Source organism: Ptychodera flava, chromosome 11, assembly GCF_041260155.1.
Source record: "Ptychodera flava strain L36383 chromosome 11, AS_Pfla_20210202, whole genome shotgun sequence".
NCBI classification, from domain to species: domain Eukaryota; kingdom Metazoa; phylum Hemichordata; class Enteropneusta; family Ptychoderidae; genus Ptychodera; species Ptychodera flava.
In genome coordinates this window covers 20,237,187-20,260,028 of record NC_091938.1, presented here as the reverse complement: position 1 = coordinate 20,260,028, position 22,842 = coordinate 20,237,187, and the positions used below count along the sequence as shown (strand labels likewise).

General features: G+C 36.0%; 2 protein-coding genes across 6 annotated transcripts in view; both read right to left on the bottom strand.

The window, feature by feature from the left end:
- LOC139143758 (puromycin-sensitive aminopeptidase-like) overlaps nt 1-22,842 on the bottom strand; it is a 539,468-nt gene that overhangs the window by 60,075 nt on the left and 456,551 nt on the right. The gene's annotated exons all lie outside the window — the stretch shown is intronic.
- The window catches only part of LOC139143756 (serine-rich adhesin for platelets-like), a 69,622-nt gene continuing 48,730 nt past the window's right edge, over nt 1,951-22,842 (bottom strand). For 2 of the 5 annotated variants that reach the window (XM_070714297.1, XM_070714298.1), the window contains exons 9-19: nt 21,883-21,964; nt 20,721-20,833; nt 18,370-19,977; nt 17,986-18,069; nt 14,975-15,102; nt 13,184-13,295; nt 12,264-12,332; nt 11,209-11,454; nt 10,941-11,015; nt 9,168-9,269; nt 1,951-7,491 (exon numbers count right to left, since the gene is read on the bottom strand). In XM_070714297.1, the coding sequence (XP_070570398.1) occupies nt 7,348-7,491; nt 9,168-9,269; nt 10,941-11,015; nt 11,209-11,454; nt 12,264-12,332; nt 13,184-13,295; nt 14,975-15,102; nt 17,986-18,069; nt 18,370-19,977; nt 20,721-20,833; nt 21,883-21,964 (2,763 nt within the window). In that variant the 3' untranslated portion in view covers nt 1,951-7,347. The remainder of the gene's footprint in view (nt 7,492-9,167; nt 9,270-10,940; nt 11,016-11,208; nt 11,455-12,263; nt 12,333-13,183; nt 13,296-14,974; nt 15,103-17,985; nt 18,070-18,369; nt 19,978-20,720; nt 20,834-21,882; nt 21,965-22,842) is intronic. The other 3 variants (XR_011554671.1, XR_011554672.1, XM_070714299.1) reach the window with 3 other exon arrangements.

The following is a 22,842-nucleotide window of genomic DNA, read 5'->3' as shown; positions in this document are numbered from 1 at the left end:
ATTATCTTGACATTATTATGTTAATTCGGTTCTTTTGCCATTATTCGGCATTGATGTCTTGATTTAGAACTTATTTCATCATTATTATTCCATTATTTGGTGATTTGGTCATTTTTATGTCATTATTTGGTCTTTCTTATGCGATTATTTGGTCATGATTACGACATGTCAAAACAACTGAATTACCAAATAAGTTCATAATAATGTCAAAATAATATCCATATAATGATCAAATAATTGCAAAATAATGGCCAAATACTGACATAATTATCATTAAATCACAAAACAATGGAATAATAATAATAAGATAAGTTTAAATAAAGTTTTCAAGATAATTTTGGCGGTGTTCTCACCCCATAACATGCCACCAAAATTACTAGGATGTACGGTCGTGCTGTCAAATCTTGGAATAGAATATCTTCGACCTCTCCCCTCCAAAGACTTCATGGCCCATCTCTCACTCTGATCCAAAGTTGCACATCGCCTGAAATTCATTACATCGCCCTGCTCTGATTTATCGTTATATGGTAAAGTGAAGCAAAATTTGTGCTTCCACGTTTACCCTTGTCCACTGGGCCAGAAGACAGTATTATTCATATCAAATGTGTAAAATTGTTTATGTTATTAATAAATTTATAAATACGGACATCCTTATTAAAAAAATACAATATTACTGTCGTCATTGTGTGTACTCACATAAGCACCTAACTTCACTGGAATCTTGAATGCGAAATTTGCTGGATCGTAGCACAGATTCTTGGAAACAGGGTATATTTATGACATTGCACAGTAACGCCCTATTTATCAAACTGCCTTTGCAGTTTCTCTCAACAGCAAATAATAGGCAGTACTGTGACGCCCAAAAATCCTGCATAAATTAAAACGTCCATATTTGGAACCAAGCTATTTCTAACTCATTGACTTAGTAAGAATTCGATGATATATGTCAAAAGTGAAGTGTTTGGAAACTGCATCTGAAGCCAGAATGGTCAAGATATATCAGGCCAAAAAATTAATTGCGCTGTTCCGATAACATGGTTTTCAAAGATAGGGTAGGTAGGTCGACAGGAATTTTTTTTCCCAAAATATTTTTATTTTTAAATGCATTTTTCAGCCACAACATTTCCAGAAAAATGTATCATGTATACAAAAGGAAAAAAAATAAAAGATATCCTCGTTCAAGCAAAAATCAAATGCCAGGTATCGAACGGGTGATTTTACTGTTTTTTTTCTTCTTTTTTTACTTCCGTGTTTACGTAGCTCTAAAAGTTTAGGGTCGGCATGTAAAAAATTGGGGTAGGTCGGGTTATCGGAACAGCATAATTTTGTTCGGCGTCAGAATAAAAAAAAATCCGACCATCACGTGTTCATATCAAAAACACCTGTTAGCAACATCTCAAAGTCAAAGTATGCAACAGGCAATGTTTACAAAAAGACAAAAAATCATAGCTTACGTTGTCACACATTTGAACCACAACTGATGAAAATGGGCCGAACAAATAGATCTAGTAGTGATCTTTAACCCATTTCTAAACTATCTCACTCCTTAGAAAAGGCAGGTCATGACCTTTGACACGGATTAACAGCTCACTCGTATTCTAATGAATAAAAACAAACACATTAAGCAAAGTGTTTAGGCTTATAATGGTTTTGAAGGATTTGTCAGGTTACCAAAGGTGACTCTTTTCAAACAACAGACGTCATGCCTGTTCATGTTGGAAATTCCTTGTGATTTGGACACCACCCAAAATACAAACAAACAACATCAGCCATTTATGTGCAAACAAAAATACTGAGCCTAAAATAGACACACATTCAGCATACATCAAGTTCACTCATCAAACTGGTGGTGACCTTTGACCCAAATGCCAGATATTCACACCCATGTCCAAGGTCAGGTCATGACCTTTGACCTGTCAGAGTCCTCATTATGTACACATATCAGTCAACTCTAATGAATAGATGTCTTTATTGCAAGAACTCTTGACGGCAAAGCATCTTTACATCATAGTTTTGTATGATTTCTTGACGCTAGGTACAGCTAAGTATTAAACACTGGTTGTCCAAAATATATATACAGAAACTTTTACAGAATACTGATTTTCTTGTTTGTCAGACATACATTTACACTTTTACAGACAATCATATTTCCTCGTGAAAACTCAAAATCCAGGTAACTATCTCGCAACAGTCCATGTCAGTAACATCATGTCAGTAACAATCATGTCAGTAACATGATGGGTATAGATTAAGTATGATGGTCAAAGTCTAGAAACTACCTTGGATTACATATTTTGAACACACTTGTGATTTGTATTGCTAATCAATGTTGAGTCAATTTCTGAGTCTCATACATTGCATTACTTTACACAGTCTATTTCTCTTCAAGTTATAGTCATTTGCATAGAGCACCATATGAGCAACTGACAAACAAGCTGAAATTTCATCTGAGAGGGCTCGACAGTAATAGTACAATGTCATCATTTTGGCACAGTACCAACCTCCCTAGAAAAACACATGGGTGGGTACCCTACACGGCCAATGAATACACTGTAGCATATTATGACTACCTAGGCAAAGAAGTATTCAACAGTTAATAAGAAATCATTTGAAAACACCAAGAGCTAGATATGAGCCAGCCAAGTAGGTGGGTGGCAGCCTATCTATTATTACCATTCATCATTGTCCTAGGGGGCATATTTATTTGAAGGCACCCTAGCACAGGCAGGGAATCACACGGAGCGTCAAGCCAGGTTAAGCATACTTTTATAGGTACACAAAATATTATCATGGCAGTAGACTCCTCAACACTATCTTCAACAGTCCAACAAAATAAACTGAAAAGTAACATATCAAATCATGAGTTTTGGGAAAAAATCCACTGACATAAAAGTCATCTTTGTGCGGCACATGTTACAGGTAATTTTGTATTTTATACAGGTAAATATGAAAAGTACTGGTAAACTTCAAGTACAGAGAAAAATACATACATTATGCTCATGTCCTGGCCTACAAATGTCTTTTAGTCCTTGGAGTCTGTTATCACCTGGATTCTTTTATACTTTGACGCACATTATTTATGATTTACCTTTCCAGTGTCTTGTCACTATAAGCTGGGTGAAAAATAAATTATGCCTCAACAAATACAATAACAGCTGGTGTGTTTAATTCTTAAATTGCAAAAACATTTTTGGTACTTGGTAAGTCTGCCAAGTGAACTCCTATTGTGACTTTGATCTTGTAAGCTGAACTTGACCTTGGCAGGTCATGACATGTCATATCACAAGCTCATATGACGGCCATATGTGAGGTTGACATAATGCCTTCATTCATACAGACATCTGAAAACATGATTGATTGTCATCAGATGTGTACTTTCCTTGGCCAATGAGAATCTTGAAACTGCACCATTGTATGTCTAATTGCTATGGCAACAGCCAATCACAGGTCAAATTATAGGGGAATCCTTGAAACAGAGGAACACCCTGACCAAATCTAAGTACAACAACAGCTCCCTAGAAAAGACTATGAAAAGAAACACTTCAATATTGAAAAAGTTTTATAATATACAATATTGATTCAAAAGGTTAATCATATGGAATGAGTAAACAAATTAACAAACAAACAAATAAACAGACTTTGCACATGAGACAACCATGTCACTTTTTCCAACAACTTTTTTGTAATGAACCTGAGCATGTACATTTGTTTAAGCGAACATAACTAATAGCACTATAAATGAAGTTTTGTAAACATAATTGGAACACCAAAATATTTGATGACACTGTCCTGTCTTTCTCACATCTGAGGATTATGTGATGCATAAATATATATTACATCTGATAAGGCCCCTACTCCTCAACAACAGACCCAAAATGTAAATGTATTATTTATGATTTGAACGTGTCTTATATGTCTATCTTAGCAGTAAATACTGCAAAAAGAATACTCGCACTTTGCCATATTGTACAAATGAAAAAGTATTTGACTGGCTCTAATGATATCGATAGTGGTATACTCAATGTTCACATTTGATATAATCACAGCTAAAGCTGTGTTTAGGCATTGTATGGGTCGTGGACTATGAATACTTTACAATTGTTTTCTGGTACATGGCTTATGTGGTGGCTGTCTTTAGAGATCTGCAGAGACTATTATCTTTCCATTACCTTGCTTTCTGTCAAAATAGAAATCTAAATCTTAATTTCCCCACTGAATTACCATAGAATGACAGTAATTCTAAATTTCAAATAGAAGTAAATGTGAGGTGATTTGCTTTTCTGATGCATAAACTTTGACACCTGATTTTTTTTTATTCTTGATTTTGAACACGAATGGTGTGTAGTTTCTTTGAGCAAACATTTTAAATTCTCTCTTTGGAGGTATGGACTGCCTTGAATCATGCATTTCTCAAAGTCAAGCAATCACTTAAGTTCCTGGCAATAATGAACTTTATAATGATTATTATTCTGCTTGTTGTTTGTAAAGTTGACTGATCAAAGACTTATCTTACGATAAATTATTTCAACTCAAAACGAAAAAAAACAAGAAACCAAAAAACTGTGACGTATCACAATCTTTATAACTCCTAATGGCTTGTTCACAGTGTACTGGCCAACCAGATAGAGTTTGCATCCTAGGACCTTTGAAAAGACCCGAAACCAACACTCCCTTCATCCGATAAAATTACAAAAATAGAAAAAAACGATCTCCTCATAACCAGTGAAACACCTTTCCAAACACACTGATCTGTTGTTCTCAGAACTAATTTGTAGATAACTTATCACAGTAAAGATAAACTTTTACACATTAAAAATCACTTGAACACAGCCATGACAACGTCTGCTGATAGGTTTTCTTTATTGGAATGCAAACTAGATGCACTGCCATCTTACGCTCTTTGCTCCCTATGGCGATGGGGAATCTTGATAATGCCCCCTAACTTGTTGACCTTTTTGACATTAATCCACACGCATCCTGCATAGGTCATAAACTAACATGAATCACTGATTCTTTTTTAATGTCATAGGAAATACGCAGAACACCTGAAATGGGCCCGCCATTGCAGTGTGTTTGATAAACTCTTCAACATATCCGGTTCACAATCAATCACAAATATTTCAGAACTTCAAAAATACGGTATGAAAAAAAAGAAAGAAAGAAAGAAAGATAAATATAAAGTATAGTGGAAAGCAACCTGTTAGGCATTTACTCCTCACAAAATCCATGTTTAGTAATTGAAATTACAAATATATATTACACTTGGAGCTATAAGCACTTATAATATTTATCCAAAATCTCTCAAAGCTATCAATCTTAGGCCAAAAAAAATAAATAGTTTGTTTCTCATCCCCGCGCGCGTCAATGTAGACCCGCCGCGCCAACCTTTTTTTTTGCATCTCAAGAGGGAACGAAAAAAAAATGAAAAAAAACTATAAATAGTCAAAAAGCAGCACTGTTGATATGCTAAAAATTTGCTGTGCCTTTATCTCTGCATGCATTCCTATGTTCTCATGTTGTAAGCGCGTTGTTGTTGATGGTTGAATAAAAAAAAAGATAGCAGCAAAAAAAAAAAAACCGCGTCACCGCATCATTTTTGCAAGATGCCTAGGATGAGAAACAAACTATTTTTTTTTTTGGGCCTTAACGTCAAAATTTTTCACATGATAAACTTTTACAAAACCGTGATTCCAAGAATAAAGGGAAATATACAATATCACAGTGATGAAATGTGTTACTGTTGGGTTTACTATGCTCAAATATTTTTGTTTTGGGGGAATAATCTTTTCCCCTATAATAATTTTTAGCTTTGTACCCTGTTCACCCCTAATTCCCTGTAAATGGGTCCACTGTCAAGATTGATAACAGTAGGTTTGGGCTAAACTATGGTGGTGAAAGGGGTTAAACTCTCTTATACTATGAATCCTATTCTTGCCCTATGGACTATGATATATACATGAACATGGTTTAGTGTAAATTAGCTGAACACAATGTAGATGTGACAAAAATCATAAAGTCTTATCTTTTGAACGCCTTCAAGTGATACTGTCTAAATGTCTGTTTTCACCCAGGTAACATTTTAAATGTTTTACACGGCGTGGACTGGACTTATGAATATTCATATCAACAGAGACTGAGCATGGAAGTACTGTGGCTGGTTTCTGGGGATACAGTTTACTGATGAAAGGCTGAGTGACTACATAGAGTCTACACAGACAATTGAGCAAAACTCCAGAGTCTATGATTTTAACATGACAAATACCGACTAGATTCCAAACTTCCAATCTTCAATGGACACATGAAAGATTGTGAATGAGCGGAATTTTCAGCTTCTACAGCAATAAATCGTCAGAATGCAACAAAACTTAATATTTCAAGAAAACAAACTTCAATACACTCAGATACACTTGCAAAATAACAGCTGTAAATAAATATGAGACTAACACAATTCTACATTAATCAAAAGTAGTGTCACCCCAAGTAGTAAGCCTGACCTACTCTTTCATCCAAAACTGGCCTTAACATCTCATGGGTCAGTCCATTGTACCATAAATAGGGGTGAAAGGTTGGGTGCCAGAATAATGTACTGTTTGTTCTTCATAATCAAGGCACCTACTCAAAATCATACACTGTTCAATACAAAATTAACACAATATTTACTTTTTCTTTTATATTTCATACTGTACATTTTTTTTAATTTTTTAATTTTCTACAAAACTTTACAAAAAGATTTTACTTTAGAGGCATCATAAATTATTGAGCAATCATTTGAGATTTTGGTTACTGTGAACCTTGCACATATATACAACCGTTGGATCATCAAGACAGCCATTCTAACCTTGATGGTAAGAAAATGCTCTTACACAACCTGTGTAGCTGATTGGTCGGTGAGAAGACTCAGTCACTCCTGATTGGCTAATCATAACTTGACTATTTTAAACTACTGTTCAATGTTAGATCTATTATTAGCTGACAGAGAAATAAATTATCTTGTCCGTATTGCTAACTTGGCACAAATGGTTTGCATAATTGTATAAGAAAACATGAACTACAAAAGCATAGAGCTAGATCTTTCCAAGTCTTTCCCCATCAAGAGGTAAAACACACAATCCAATGTCAAGTACATTTCACCCTGTAATCCCTGCTACCTTCCACAGTGGTTGAAACCTTGGCATAGAAGACAATAGGAATGAACCACTTTTTGTGATAGAAGGGGTAACAAACAAAAATGCAGTCACAACAGCTTGGCTTTACATGTATTCAGACCTTGCATCATGTGGATGTCACATTCGTATATTCACAATTTCACTTCTAGAAACTCAAAACCATCTTCACATTCTCCCCAAATCAAGTGACTTCACCATCGGCATCATTTTCAAAACTCTGCGACTTCTCCTCTTCCGTCTCGTTGTTGGCACTGCTCGGCAATTGCCGTCGTCGATTGTGCTCATCTAGCTGCTTCCGAAGATGTTTTAATTCTTCATCTTTGGCCTGGCAGATTGGGAGCAAGGCAAATGAGACAGATGAAAGATCTGGAATCTAACATGTAAAATGGTGGAAGATTACAGCATGGTATCTCTTTCTATGATTTCCTTTTGAATTTTACAGAAATGAGTGAAAATGGTGTTTTTTTGTAATGAAAATATCGGTAAGTATATCCTTCCATTGAGAACAAAATCTGCACAATTATGACGGATGGAATGTCTGTATGTCTGACTGAAAACAATGGCATGAAAGTTTTGAAAGTATCAGTGTGATATTTTCAAAGACAGCTGCAACTAATACATGGCAATCTCAGGCAGTTTTTACACACAATTCTTTTTCGCATTTTTATTTGGCCGAGCATTACACCTGATCAATTCAAAGCAGTGGATCAAAAAGCACCACAATTTGTGTTCTTTTGTGGAACACAAGCCATTTGTGATTGTGAAGCTGCCATACTCTGTTAGAATGCTTGGATGTTAGATTGGATGTTTCAATATTCATGAACCTGTATGAATAATGCCATGTATTTTGTGTTGAATGAAGATATTCTCCTGTTGTTTCTGATAGCGCCCTCTGTAGTCACCCATTTGGCTCATTTTGTCACTTGTTTTGTTAAACAAACTTCCTTGGTTTTTCACTGAGTGTATGCTTACATGAGAATTCAATGGGAAGATTAGCTCCAGTATTGTAAAATTTCATTAGCAAGGCTGGTTGCCAAAAAATTCCAATTTTGGTGGTGATTATCTCTCATGCTGACACCCAATCTTGATGAAAATCGCTACAAATTCTACACTGCAAATCTTCACTGAGGATTCAATGCATGGTTCTGACATCAACAAACACGATATCAGAATATACAAGGTGTTGTTGATTCATAAACAATCAGCTTGGTGTTCAAGAAAATAAAGCTTAATAAGTTCAAATAATATACAGAAATCTGAAATCTGCTTTGTTGTACAAACTTCCTTCATTGAATGAATTCTTGCAGCACTAGATTGGCAAATATGTACCACAAAACAAGTGACAGGTTAAGTACCGGTATGAGACAGAAAGCAACCGTACCCTTGATGTACATGTAACAGCGCCCTCAAGTGGGCTCTCTTGCAATCACACACAGATTTCATAATAATTTACTTTTATATGGCTTTGTGACATTGTGTGTGACAGTTTGTGAGTTCATGAGCAATGTAACATACTTTATGAAGCTGACAAACTTTTATATACAGCACAAAGACACAGAAAAATGAAACTGATGAAGAAGTTGCGTTTAACTTCAGCAGTTCTACACTGGTGGAGATGACCAAAGCATGCGTTCTATTGTAGGTCTAGACTTGGTGTTATTGACAACTCTATAGTGCTGTAATTGATAATTATTATTGGCTTTAGTGAAAAGTCATCTTTAGAGTACAATGCTATCTGATGTGATTTTAGAACAGAGATTGGCAGATGTCACAGCCTGCATAAGATGTTTTTTAATTCAAATATGCACCAAAAGTCCTCATGAAAAGTCTAAACTGGTGTACTTTCAGACTAGTTATTTTACATTTTTACAACTTTTCACCCCCCCCAAAAAAAATATGCAGAAATTGAGCTGTCAATCAAATCACGCGACAAAATAGCTTTGTTCTAAACCCAAGTCTACACCACTGCGTCATAGCATACGGAATTTGCGTCAAATTTACCAAACTCTGCTGACGCGGGACAACCTTAACCTTACTACGGTATTCTATGACTAAGCGGATATCCCAGTGCTGTGTGACAGTCTTTGTGTTATGCTTTTTGTCCTAGGCAAGGAAAAGGAAAAGTTGTTAACTGGGAGTCATTCTGTAAAGAAGGAAATTTTTATAACAAGGAAGTTTGAAAGTGTTATTAAAGCACATTATTATTATTAAACCAGGCAGGAAAAATGAGATGGAAAGTTTTTATTGTAGAGGGCACTTCTTAAAGCTGGGAAAAAGCAAGGATTTTGTGAGTTAGGATTATAAGAGAGACTTTCTCCATAGTATTGATGTGAAGCTGTGACCAATTATGGAAAAGACATACAGCCAGACTCAACATGCATTTGTCATACAGTGTGTCCAATGCAAAGTGCACATGCTAAAACCTTAAAGCTTTACCAATTCACACTCTGTTCCCTTGGGTTGGATATCAATTATCAGGATAGTAGTTTTGCTGTTACATATTACTATGCATGTACAACTTTGACTACTGAAAACAGAATTCTGAACAAAACTTTGCCCATTTTTTATTGTCTCTATTGCCACAGACTGCTGTTGGTAGCCCACAACATGTAAATTTTATACTTTCCACTGATGCACACAAATCAATATTTCTGTATTGCGCTTGTTCTTGTAATTTTGAAATGTCTCGTAGAATATTTCAGATAAATATTTGCTGTTGGCACATTGATTGGCAGAATGTACGCATTATGAAATATTTCTTTGATTTTCTCATGTTATGCAAGGCAAAGCATCATCACAGGGTCATGAACAGGGAAATGTGCTGTCAACATACATCTGAAAAATGTAGCTTTTAATTACTAGACAGGTATCCTGTTGAAAAACAACTATGTTTTGCATCATCAAACATTTTGTGGAGATGAAATATTTCATGGTGGAGGCACACATTGATGAGAGTCATTTGGGTTTAATGGTCTTTCAGGTTGTAAGAAAACTTACAGTAGGGGTGCTTTTTAGCATTAAAACACAAACATTTAACCCTTTGAGCGCTGTATTTTTTCCCACCAAAGTTTCAGTCCAAAATTTTAACAATTTTATGAATTTTTCTCTAATTTTTCTGATAATTTTGGACCAAATGATTACAACATTTCATTGGCCTCAGTTTTTTATCAAAATTTTGGCAAAAATCTGACAAAAATTGACGGAGGTATAATTTCTAAGGGTGACAAAAATTGACTTTGGCGCTCAAAGGGTCAAGGCAGAATGGGCCTCAAGGCCAGTTTGTCGAACACTGAAGTTTTTACAACAGTATTTTGGGTTTGCTGCTTGTGTGAATTCATTTTGAAGTATGTGCAGTACATGAGTTTTCGCTGTCTTGTTTTGTGAAAATTGAAAATTTAATTTCCCCAATGGAGTTAATGCTGAGGTATTAGTATATTCAAATATCAAGTAATATTTAAATTGTTTGCATAATCCCAAATTTTGCATAATGATCCCTGGTTTTTATTATTTCTTTTGAAAGAAAAGTAGTTTAAAGTTTCCTTGAGGAAAGTTTGGGCAAAGATTTGAACTTCTCTTTAGAGGCATATATCACCTTAACGGTCCCCTCAATGTTAATTCCCTTTGCCACACCAAAAATCAACCCCAACACAAACACAAACAAACATTACACTACTTTCAATGACAATTACAAATAATGATACAGAACAGTTTTCAAAAGATGATGAAATATTCCAATACAGAAAGACAGGACTACTGGCTGGTCAGTACACTTACCTGCAGTTCAATTTTCAAATTTTCAGTTTCTTTGGTAATGTTGTACGTAATCTCTTCAATAATCACTGTCTTCATCTAGATGAAGTGAATGAAAATTTTCACAAAAGCATATCAATTTTCACATATTTGCCATCCTAAAAGTCCCTATGCCTACAGCACAGCGAAAATCATATCGACATAAACTTAACATTTTCTGTACATGCTTTTGAAGACAGCTCATACTTTTACAAAAACCATTTGAGAAATTATCTGAAATATTCTCCTTTACCTCTCTCATGGATTTTTCCCGTTCTTTCCTCTCCATGGATCTCTGCCATTCCAGCTCTCTCTTCATGGACATCAGTTCCTGCAGCAAGTCATCCCGTTCTATCAGCCTCGGCACCGAGGAATCCAGGCTGTACTCCGACAACGGTGATGAAATCCCGGAATGGTGGGATGACGACAGTGTGGTGTGCATCTGGATATTGTGAAGCAGGCTTCGCTGGTTGATCTGCTCCTTGAGTAAATCAATCATCTACATGGGGAGGAAAAATACAACAATCTGTAGTCACAGTAATTTGAATAAATATATTTGAAAAACATTCACTAGATGTATAAAGCAACCAAATATTCCACGGTAAAGTGACTATTGTAAAAACCATATCAATTCAACCATTCTATTTATTTAACCAACGATGGAAATAGGGATTTTCTCAATCTCTAGTAATTCAACCAACCAATCATGACAAACTGTTTTGAACATTTTATTTTCCATAAAATACACAGAACAATACAATGTACAGCTCAGAATATCTAAGTAGGGACTTCAGGAAAGTCACCTTTATATGTTTCAATCATCCAAGATGGCAAGCACATCACTTAAAAACTGTAAAATAAGTTGAAATCCCTAATAATTTGACCACTAAGTTATTTTGGCTTTGTTAATTATCTAATAATTTGACAATTTAAAATCGTAATTATTTTTTTTGTCGAATTGATAGGGTTTTTACGGTAACTGTAATGTGTGTGACTTAACTAAAATTTTGCCAACTGATACAAATTTTCTTTGCATTCTTAGACAATTGGTCTGTAACATTCCACTGCTGGGAACATAGCCCTCGCAATTATCTCTATCAATTAAAATACCATATCACAAGTTTTCCTTACCTTCATGTAAGCGCATGCAAATTTGAAAACAATGAAACAAACTGAAAATACACTTCATTCTAGAGTATACCAGGATCACTGTAAAATGAAACTAAATGAAACTAGTGACTGGAGTGTTTTATTAAGAGACATTCTTATAGTTCAAACATTTTCAGCACTATGACTGCTCAAACTCACTTGTTTTATCATGTCCAAGCTTTGTATAGTGTGTTCTGACATGTTGGTGTCATCGTTGTGTGAATAACGCTGAAATGTAAAAGTATGTAAAAGTATGTAAAAAACTTCTTAAGGTAGAATCTTTGGGACAGATACTTAGACTCTCAAACTGTTACAATATACTTTTAGCCTACCACTTGTGGGGGCTCATTTTGAAGCTTATGGAGTAAATAAAGTTTTCACTGGCTTAGTTTTGTTGAAATCCGGACTTTATTTTTACCTGTAGAGTTAACATAGGGATGGTGGCCATTTGAATTTTAAATATCGGTAAATGTTTTATGGTGACTCATCGGTTTTTATTCTTGATTTTGTAAGAGAATGGTAGAAAATTTGCTTGGGAAAAGTTTGAGCATAAGTTTAAGTTTTTCATTTTTGAGTCATAAACTACCATTATCACAACATCGTTATCACCGAACTGATATGTTGTTTTTATTGTATGAAACAGGACAAGAAGTTGGAAATAAATATAGTTTTTTTAATCAAATCTGTATCAACTTTGTATTGGTTTTTGTAACAATCCGAAAATATGTACCGAATTAAATAGCTGATACACCCCTTAACATGGACTTAGGACAATGAGATGGAAATACATGTAAACGTTAACACGCACAGATGAAATTCTTGATCTATAAAATTTATGATTTATATTTGTTTTTATTGCAAAATCTTGCTAAATACTTAAAGTAGTTCAGCCAGCTATAATGAAAGCCTTTTTTAAGGGCATGTTTCACTTTGTGGCTTTCCAACTTACAAAATAAGTTTCTGAGCACCACTCTTTCACACAACATGTTTCAATAACATCAGAAGAAATGCATTGAGTCAGAATAGTTTTGTATTCCCATAAAAGCTTGATTAGACAACATTCAAAATAATATATATACCCTTTGCTTGTCTTCATTAATTGCTTTAGCTCTCGCTGACAGAAGTTTTTCCATCTCATAAATTTCTTCAATAATCTGCAGCCTCAGCGTTTTCAAGCCTTCCCAGTCGTCCCTGAAAAAAGAGAATTCACAGACAACTTGACACAGCGAACATTACCCTTTCCAGCCATGCAGCCAAGTTGTCCACCATTTATAGCATTGTATCCAATGTGCCTTTTATGTGATATAAAATTTTATTCTAAACTCCCTTTTGTTCATGTTAATCCTATTATCAATTTGTCATTCTGACAACACAGAATCCCGTCCTTGCTTATAAATGCAATAACTCTATTCAATTACTCAAGGATAATAAAGGGACATAATGTAGATGACACATGTAAACTGGTTTTTGTTGAAAGTTAAATATCCCTGATAGGATTAAACTGAAAGTAAATTGTTACAAGGGATTTCAAATTCAATGCGACATTGACTTGCAGGGTGTAACGTAGATTAGTTCACAAACAGAACAACAGATGTATATACAAAAAGAGTATGTCCGTGTAGATAGCATTGGTTCTTGTTGAAATCAACTATTTACATGGTGTCAGTCCTTTGTTTTCATTTGAGACTATTTTATTAAAGTAATTAATTTGTTTTGCGATCAAGATGATAAAAGACCAGCACCACCAACAAATAGCACATTTCAGGAGACAAAGAAACAAGAAATATGAATTTTTTACTTTGCAGGACTGACCATTCTGAATGTTAATCAGCTTTGTGACTTTTTCTTTCACTCATTTTGGCAACAACTCATTAAAAAATTTGCATAAAGTCACCCTGCAAACTGAATTTGACACCCGCTTCCTTCTGTTTTCATGATTATCCTTGCCAACATGACTGTAGAAGTCATTCATTTTCGATCAAGATTTGAAGGCATTTGTGAAATCCAACGTACCAGAACTCTAACTATGGTCTTTATTTGCCAGTAGACCAAAAGCAATAATGTTAAATTAAAGTCCCATATCAAGTAATTTATTTTTGGTATAACATTTTTTTGACCATTATTTGCACGCATTTTGCTTTTTGTATTATCATGTGATCAACTTGGTTTGAACAAACTGAGAACAGGGCTATTTTTTGCAAAATTTCAAAAGCCTAGGTTCAGTTATTTTGGCGTTTAAAATTTTTGATCATTTCTGCATCTATTGAGCTCATTCATACATTTTTGGACACATGGCACTAAAAGCTTAAAAATTCCATCCTTCATGAAAAAATAGGTATCACAATTTTTGGCAAAAAACTCGGACAGCGAACAGACAGACAGACAGACAGACAGACAGACAGACAGATGGACAGATAGATGAGTGACTACACTTGACAGCTACCAGTACTACCCCTATAGCTTCTTTTGTCACATTTATATATGGCAACTAGAAGATAAAACTACAAGTCTCATTATACCGGTAAGTAACATAATCATGTATGCAGATTACATGAAAACCTCCAACATTAACTTTTGAATCAAAAACTGGCCCAATAAAACAGGGAAGGCAACAATGCACAGGAATGAATAAATTGACCTGGGAAGATATCATATCCTTTTTTCCTGTGATTCAGGCACACCAGCTTGTTGCTCTCTCTAGATTAATTTATCACTGACATCTGTTCAATTGTGTGGTGATGTGACCGATGACAATTTCTGTCCTTGCTACCTGGTGCTTAAAACGATCAATTCACCCCTGCAAGTCCATCAGTCATTCTGAGTTGAAAATAGAAATCAGTTTTGAAGTGAGACAGCTGTCGCAACCTTACCTCTCTTCCTCTGTCAGATGATCATAGACAGCATGGTATTGCTGGGAGGAGAGCGTTTCCAGGGCAACCAAGTCGCTCTTGTACTTCTGCACCCCTTGCTGTAGATACCTCACTTCCTTCATGGCACCCTGCGTCGATAAAGACCAACGTTGGTTAAATTTTCAGAAAATAGGCGGATAGCAGTGACATGTTGCCAGTTTGACAACACTGACTGAACTTTGAAGTCGACAACTGCATCAGCATGCGGGAGGACTATGCCAAGAACAATGGCTCATCTGCATATCAAATGGATTTGCATAAACCTGTTGTTGCAAATTTGTATACAACAGTAACAAAACTGTGCAGGTTGTGTTGTTGATGATAAATGGTTGGAATAAAATGTATCTTTGTTAAATAAATAATTACAGTGCTGGTTTCAACTTGTTTACACAAAACAGTCTATCAGCAAAACTGTGATTATAGCGCATTGAAAGGCACAGAGTTTCAATAAACAACACAAAGAGCTCTATTCTTCTCATTATCTAGCCATGGAAACAGTGTCTATCAAATAAACATTTGCTTCATTTACTTTCCCTGTATGTTTGTCTTTTTGCCGAGATTTTGAGAGAAAAATTATTTTTGGTAAAATATATTTTAACCCCTTGTGACTATTACAATGTGGTAAAACTGCTGCACCAAACATACTGTGAACATGTACAGGATATGGCAAGAATTTTCCAGCGCTCATGGTAAATAGAAATTCATGATGGCACTGGTGATTTCTAGCATTCACGGTTGTCAAGGGGTCAAAGGAAAGCCGTAAATATATTTCAGAAGTATCCGTGGGACCAAAGCCCTATGTTTTTGGCTCTGAGAAGCAAATGTTGAATGTGGTTTCGATGTGAATTCCATCATCTTGTACAAATGCCATGGCAATACTGTGGGATATTTTGTTTAGTTTCATGGTGACTTCATAGAACAATCAGATATTTTTGTGAAGGTGAAAAAAACACTCTGACTTCTGGGATATGAGGGCAGGATATGAATTTGTTTCTGCGATATTTATAATGTCATGAATATTCATAGGTCGTGAACAGTCACCCAATCACAAAGTCACTGCTGCAGCAAATGTGTATTGTGACGAGGTGATTAACCCTTTGAATGCCAAAGTCAATTTTTGTCACCTTTATAAAATGTGCCCCAGTCAAATTTTTTCAGATTTTTGCCAAAATTTTGGTGAAAAACTGTACCTAATGAAATGTGATGTCCATTTGATCCAAAATTATCAAACATAGGGCCAAAGTCCCTGAAGCTACTATAGACATGGATACAAAATTAAGTATTTCCTGACTGTATGAAATTATCTCACTTAGGTCATCCTAGGGACATGTAAACCAAATATTAAAGCTGTCTGACCAGCGGTTTTGAAAAAACAAGCGACTCAACAGTTGACAGCGCTCTGCTGTGTTATGTAGAGAATAACCTTTTGTGACACATGTATTGATGAAGAAGGTGGATATCTTTGATAGCTCATTTCAGGATGGCCTGACCAAAAATGGAAAAAAATTCTGTAAAAATACAGATTTGCATATTTCATCAGACTATATTAGTCTATAACAGCAAATAAACGAGAGTTAATTACATTCTAATTAAAGTAAACAAGACTTGCTTAAATCAAGATTTACGTCATAAAAAACAGCATATCTGTCAGGTTATAAAGAATCTTGAGCTTGTTATCTTTTAATATCAGTATTTTTATCCTACTAACCAAGCACATTTTAACTTTCAAATTAACATTGTAAGTAAGTTCTGTTGAATAAGTTGAGACTGTACGTACTAAGAGAAAGCACACTGAAGAGACAAATGTTTGAAACTTAAGAAGTTCAAGGTCATCAAAAGCATTATGAATCATGTTACACTTTCATTGCACTGTTTACACAGATTGCATAATTGCTATAAATAGCACGAGGAATCTTACAGCCAAGCTTTACCATAAAAACCCTATCACTTTGACCACTCTTTTAATTGACCACTCTATTTTTTTCCTCAAAAAGTAATTTTATTTTATCCTTACCAAGTCAACCATAAATGGAAATTAGAACTTTCTCTATCTCTATTTATTTGACCACCCTATCATGACAAACTATTATGAGCAATTTCTTTTAGATAACATAAATGGTGGTTCAGAATATATCAAAGTTGGGATTCAGGAAAGTTGCCTTTACATGTTTTAATCCTCAATTCACGATGAACTGTCAAAAAAAGTTGAACTTTCTGATAATTCCACACTAAAATTATTTTGGCTTTGATGATTTCCTAATTAATTCAATTATTTAAAATTATATTAATTATTTTTTCTGGGTGAATTGATAGGGTTTATACAGTACAAGAATTACATACAATGTAAGTCAAACTTTGACCAAAAATGACAAAAAAATTCCTTAAAAATACACATTTGCATATTTCATCACAATTTGAACAAATCTAAGTTGGGTTATCCCGAGGGACCTGTATACCAAATAACAAAGCTGTCTGACCAGCGGTTATGAAGAAGAAGATTTTTTACCAAAAACACCTTTTTTGGCATTAATTTGCCTATTTTCAACAATATCAAAAAATTAAAAAAAATGGTTTCTCAAAATCATATTTTTCATCTACTCAACAAATATCAAATCAGTAAGTACTGCGGTTCTAAAGATATTTGAGTGGACGGACGCCTCACAAACGGACATACATACATACATACATACATACATACATACATACAGACTGACGCCGGACGGATACCCATCCCAATAGCTTCTATAGACTATAGTCTATAGTAGCTAAAAAAATTACAGAAAAATTCATAAAAATTGGTAAAATGTTGCGCTAAAATTTTGGTGGGAAAAATTACAGCACTCAAAGGGTTAGAATTGCAAACGCATTGTTTGTAATATCTTTTTGCACAGAATTTATGGAAGTAGTTGCCCACTCTGATTAATTCTGTCCACTATTCCACAGTTCCACACTATCAAGTTTATTGGCTTTACCTCTGTGCCAGAGAGGGCGTCCCATGATGTCGGTTCTTCTCTGAATATCATTGGAGGCAGCTGTAACCCAATTTTATGTCCAGCCTGTATATGAAGAAAAGAAATGGGAGTGTACAGAAAGAAACAATCACCAAGGCTTTAACAAGTATGACAGGATAATTTCTCTTCCATTCCACAGGCTGTTGAGAGTGTACATGCAGACAAAGAAGATGGTAGGTCAGATCATTAGCGTCATTAGATATTAAATGTGAAACCGTCCTTAGTGAACAAAGGTTTTATTACGACTGTTAAGTTTGTGTTCGTCTTCAGTAAACCACTCACAGCAATAACAACAAACAAGCGACACGCAGCAAAGACAACTTATGTCTACCGGTAAGTACTTACATACAGTGGGTTTGGCTGTTGTATCAGTGCTTTAAGAAGAAGTTCATCTCGAAGTCTTCCGTACTCCGCCTTTGACATCCATACCTCACGACCGGCTCTCATAACCCTGACAAATTCTTCCTCCCTCAAAGGAAAGACATCCTCATCCTCTAATATACTGCTATGGGGTGTCATCCTCGAAAAGCTGCCCGACATACTCGAGGCGCTGTCAAAGAAAATGTCATGTGGACTCTCATTGTGTACTGGATGGGTCTCTATGTTGGCTTCCTCTGCCCAGCTTGGTGTCCGCCGCCACTGAAACTTCTCCCGACCATGGTGGAATGACCTGTCTGCTGGAGAGCTCATCCTGGTTACTTTATCAATCAGGCTTCCGTCTTCCGATGCCACGGAATGACCCGCTGAAACTGACACAGCATCCGAGTCAATATCCATGCTCCTTGTGACTGATTCCGTACCGATGTTAATTTTCTTCCCGTTGATGAAGGAGGAGTCAGAAAAGCTCTGACCAGTTTCTGAGGTAGTTGAGGTTTGTAAAATCGGTGAAATATCCAACTTTCCAAAACTTTTCTTCTTTAGATGTGCCATTTCTGGCGACAGAATCATCGTGGAGTTCCGATTCTCAGGCGAGTCAGTCTGGGTCTGTCTGGTGTGTTTGATGGTCTCAGATATGCCAGAGTCATCCATAACTTGAGTGCTACTTTCTATGAGGATTCTCTGTCTTGCAGTTTGCGTCTCACTGTCCTTGACATCTGACACTCTGCTGGATTCGAGAGGACTTTCTGCTGGTTTGTCAACCAAACCACTGTCTTGTTTGTATTCCCCTCCACTGGCCGCATCTACATTTTCATGTGCAGTCTCAAGCTGCCCCGGATGGTTTCCCATGCCATCTCTGACTTTCAAGTGACCTATGACCTTCTCTCTATCCCTGTCCCTCTCTTCATCCACACTGTGAGCCTTTCGCAGTCTGCCGCGTTGTCGCACCTCAGTTTTCGGTTTACCATTCTCTATCATCACGGTGGCAGAGGTAGTCCTCCTGAGAGGCGGTCTCTGTTGTCGTGGTTTCGGAGGTGTCTTCCTCTCCTCTTCCTCCTCCTCCTCATCATCATCGGACAGCGCCCTCATCAGGGACCTCATGTAGTCTCCATGACCCTCACTCCCTGAACGCGATCGATACAAGTATCTCTCAGTTCGCACACGCCTCTCTGGCTTCCTGCCACACACAATGTGACTGGTGCCAGTGACATCTTCAATGGTCCTCTGAAGAGTATCAAGAAAGTTTTCAACCTCCTCCGCTGGTCTTGGTTCCGTCAAAGAAACCCTGACAGCTGTTGGCGTGACTGCCGACTTGGCAGATAAATCATCATGTTCAGTGTCTGTGACCTCTTGCCCTTTGACCTCAGGGGACATTGAGGTCACTTCACAGGCTCTACCTTGTACATCATCTTGCATGTCCACTGAAGGTGTCGCAGAAAGCTTTCTCTCAAATTCTGTTGCTATGGTTATATCGGAGGCAGATGACTCGGTGGAGGATTTCTTATGCTGTTGCAGAGTCCTAGCGTGAAGTCTGCTTGGATCAACGGTATTCCCATTGTCACTTGTTGCATCAAGCTAACATAAAAAATACAGTTGGCGTTGATGAGATACATAGTACTGTCATTACACCCAGAGAAGACAGGGACAGGTGTCATCTCTATCGTCTTAGGGGTGCCTTCCATTGTAAATAATGGCAACATACCCCCTGGAATGCTGTTGGGAACATGTTTTTTTGCATTGGCTGAAGTGATGGGTCATTTGAAAAACACAAATTTTTGGGTCTGTTTATTCATACTCTCATATCCTGCACAGACAGATTTCATACAGTCAACACCAAAACAACACTCATTTCATTGTTGTTGTGACAGTGGCTTGTAATCTTTTTATTACTGATGCAATTTTGTCGTGATTAAAATGGTGACTTTGCTGTACTTTTTAACATTAGTTCATGGCCAAACAAGATGGATGAGTTAGCAATGAGGATGAAATATGACAAAACCAATGGTTATAATGAACACTTAATCTGTAATGAATGTCTTGTGATGTAAACTGTTTTACTGGTGTTTTGGACGATGCATCATGCTTTTAATATAATTGTTACATGATTTAATATATACGACGAACATGTAAATATGGCTATCTTGTAGCCTTACTTAACGAACTCGCACAAATAGCTTGTATGCATGTATGTAATGGGGTGTGGTCATTGATAAATTTTAAGAGCAAAATGAACGATTGAACAGGACTGTGTGACATGTGAATCATACTTCATAACTATCACATGATTAAGTCAGTTGAATATGGAATGACTTTCTTACCTGGTAGAGTGGTGGCGTTGCTTCTGTTGTTTGTACTGATGAGGGATCAATGTGTGTGTCGTCGGCAAAACCACTGCTGTCTGACTGAGCACTTCCCATTCGTGATAGAGTACCTAAACAATATTAAAAGAAAGAAAAGCAATTTTTTTTTATCAGGTAATCAGTCTTTGCTTCCTTTGGCTACTCTTACAGCACACTGGCTTCAAAAACTGACAACCTGTTTACAGATTACTTTTGAAAATATAAAACTTATCTCACGCTAAATTTCTACAACAACAAACACATCAGGATCTGCAACAACAAACAAACCGGTGTCACAAATTTAGATGCATCTCACTTTTGCAAATCTTTGCTTTTGTAACACAGTGCATAAATTGTGTAAAGGATGAATTTTGAGACTCACAGTGTTTTCAATTCGCTTCTGCAGGGAAGACCTGAGCACAAGTGTAAATTATTCATCTGATTGATCAAGACACACCTACCGATGCAGAGAAATCTACTAAAACTTCTCTTGCTTGATCGAAAACTTGCGTTTTTGAAAATTGCACAAATATTTCTTGGTGAAACTTAACACAACAAGAAATAAGATATGCAATTTGAATGACATGGACATGAAACCTGATCAGAAAATGGAAACCTTTTGAAATATAGAAAATAAAACAGTAGAGTTGGTAGTTTGTCTAAAAACAACATCTGCCTGGTTTGTTCTTTCCAGGCCCTGAAGCTAAGACAAATGTGCACCAGGTATAGAAAAATTTAATGGTATGGTATTGCAAGCGATATACCATCTGTCATGACATCTGAAACAGCCATATCTAAGAAAGTCAGCCTTTTGTCCTTTAAGTTGTTGATCACAGTTTCCTATTAATAAACAAAAAACTTTCCAGAATCTTTTAACCTTATCACACCCATTCCCTGTAAACAGGTCCACAATCACCATTGATAACAATGGGTCTATGCTAAACCATGGCGGTGAAAGGGTTTAAATTTGTGGAATGCCTGTTTTAGGGGTATCACTGCTTACACACTCTCTGAATAGTTTTTAAGAAACAATCCAATAGATTGGTATAGTTTACTGTCACATGGTAGACATAGCCTCAATACTTTATGAAGAGTGTCACATCACAGAGGGAAGCATTCCTGTAAAAGTTCAGTGCTATACCTCGTTTACTGGTCTCGGGACTTTTCCTAGCAGCAGATGTACCGTATGCAAATTCATCAATATTGTGATCAGTACTGGATATCTGCAAAAATCAAACACAAGATTATCAAATAATTATTCAAATGCCTGAACACGTAACACAACACATCTCTTCTCACTTATTATCTATCTGGCTTTGCTGTTGTACTTGTTCAGCTATGCGACTACAATTTCAACACCAATATTGGTAGTATGACAAAAGCTACATTTGTAAACTTTACAGTTTCCTTTACTTTGCACGACTCCTTTTAGACAGAAATTCCTTGAAAAGCTTCAAAGTCGGCCTGTCAGTCTCAGTCAAACCATTGAACTTGAACTTTAAGATTACAGGTACATGAAACATTGACTTGAAAGGTGAAGGGTTAGCTATGAATGAAAGGTCAAGGTCAGAAAGTGAATCTGTGGAACAAGTTAATAAAGCTGTGTTTTACCAGTGTACTTTTAACATAGATCCAAAAAGATTTTAGTGACTGAGAGAGTTATAGGCATGCTAATGTGAAGAAAGATATCAAAATGAGTGCAGTTATGTGGTAATCTAAAACAGAAAAACTGCAAATTACAAAGCCGAATATTTTGAGGTTAATACAAAAAGTTCAAAAAGGGAAATTGTGAGAGAGGAAATTAAGATGAACAGAAAAGGGATGAACGTAATTGCTGAATCCTTACCACTGAAAATGATATAAAAAAATATAAAAATATGATAAAATCTTATAGAAACAGGCAAGCTTTTATTCTGAATGGATGGCTTTGTTTTGAAAAATTATTGGTGATTTTTAAAGGTTGTTGAATTGGTGGAATGAAAATGTGATGTGCAATGCAGGCACTGTAGCCAAAACAATTATTTTTATTACAGTTTGTATGATTTTGTATTAAACATAGGCATGCATGATTTTTCTATACACATCACCCAGGCAGTATTTT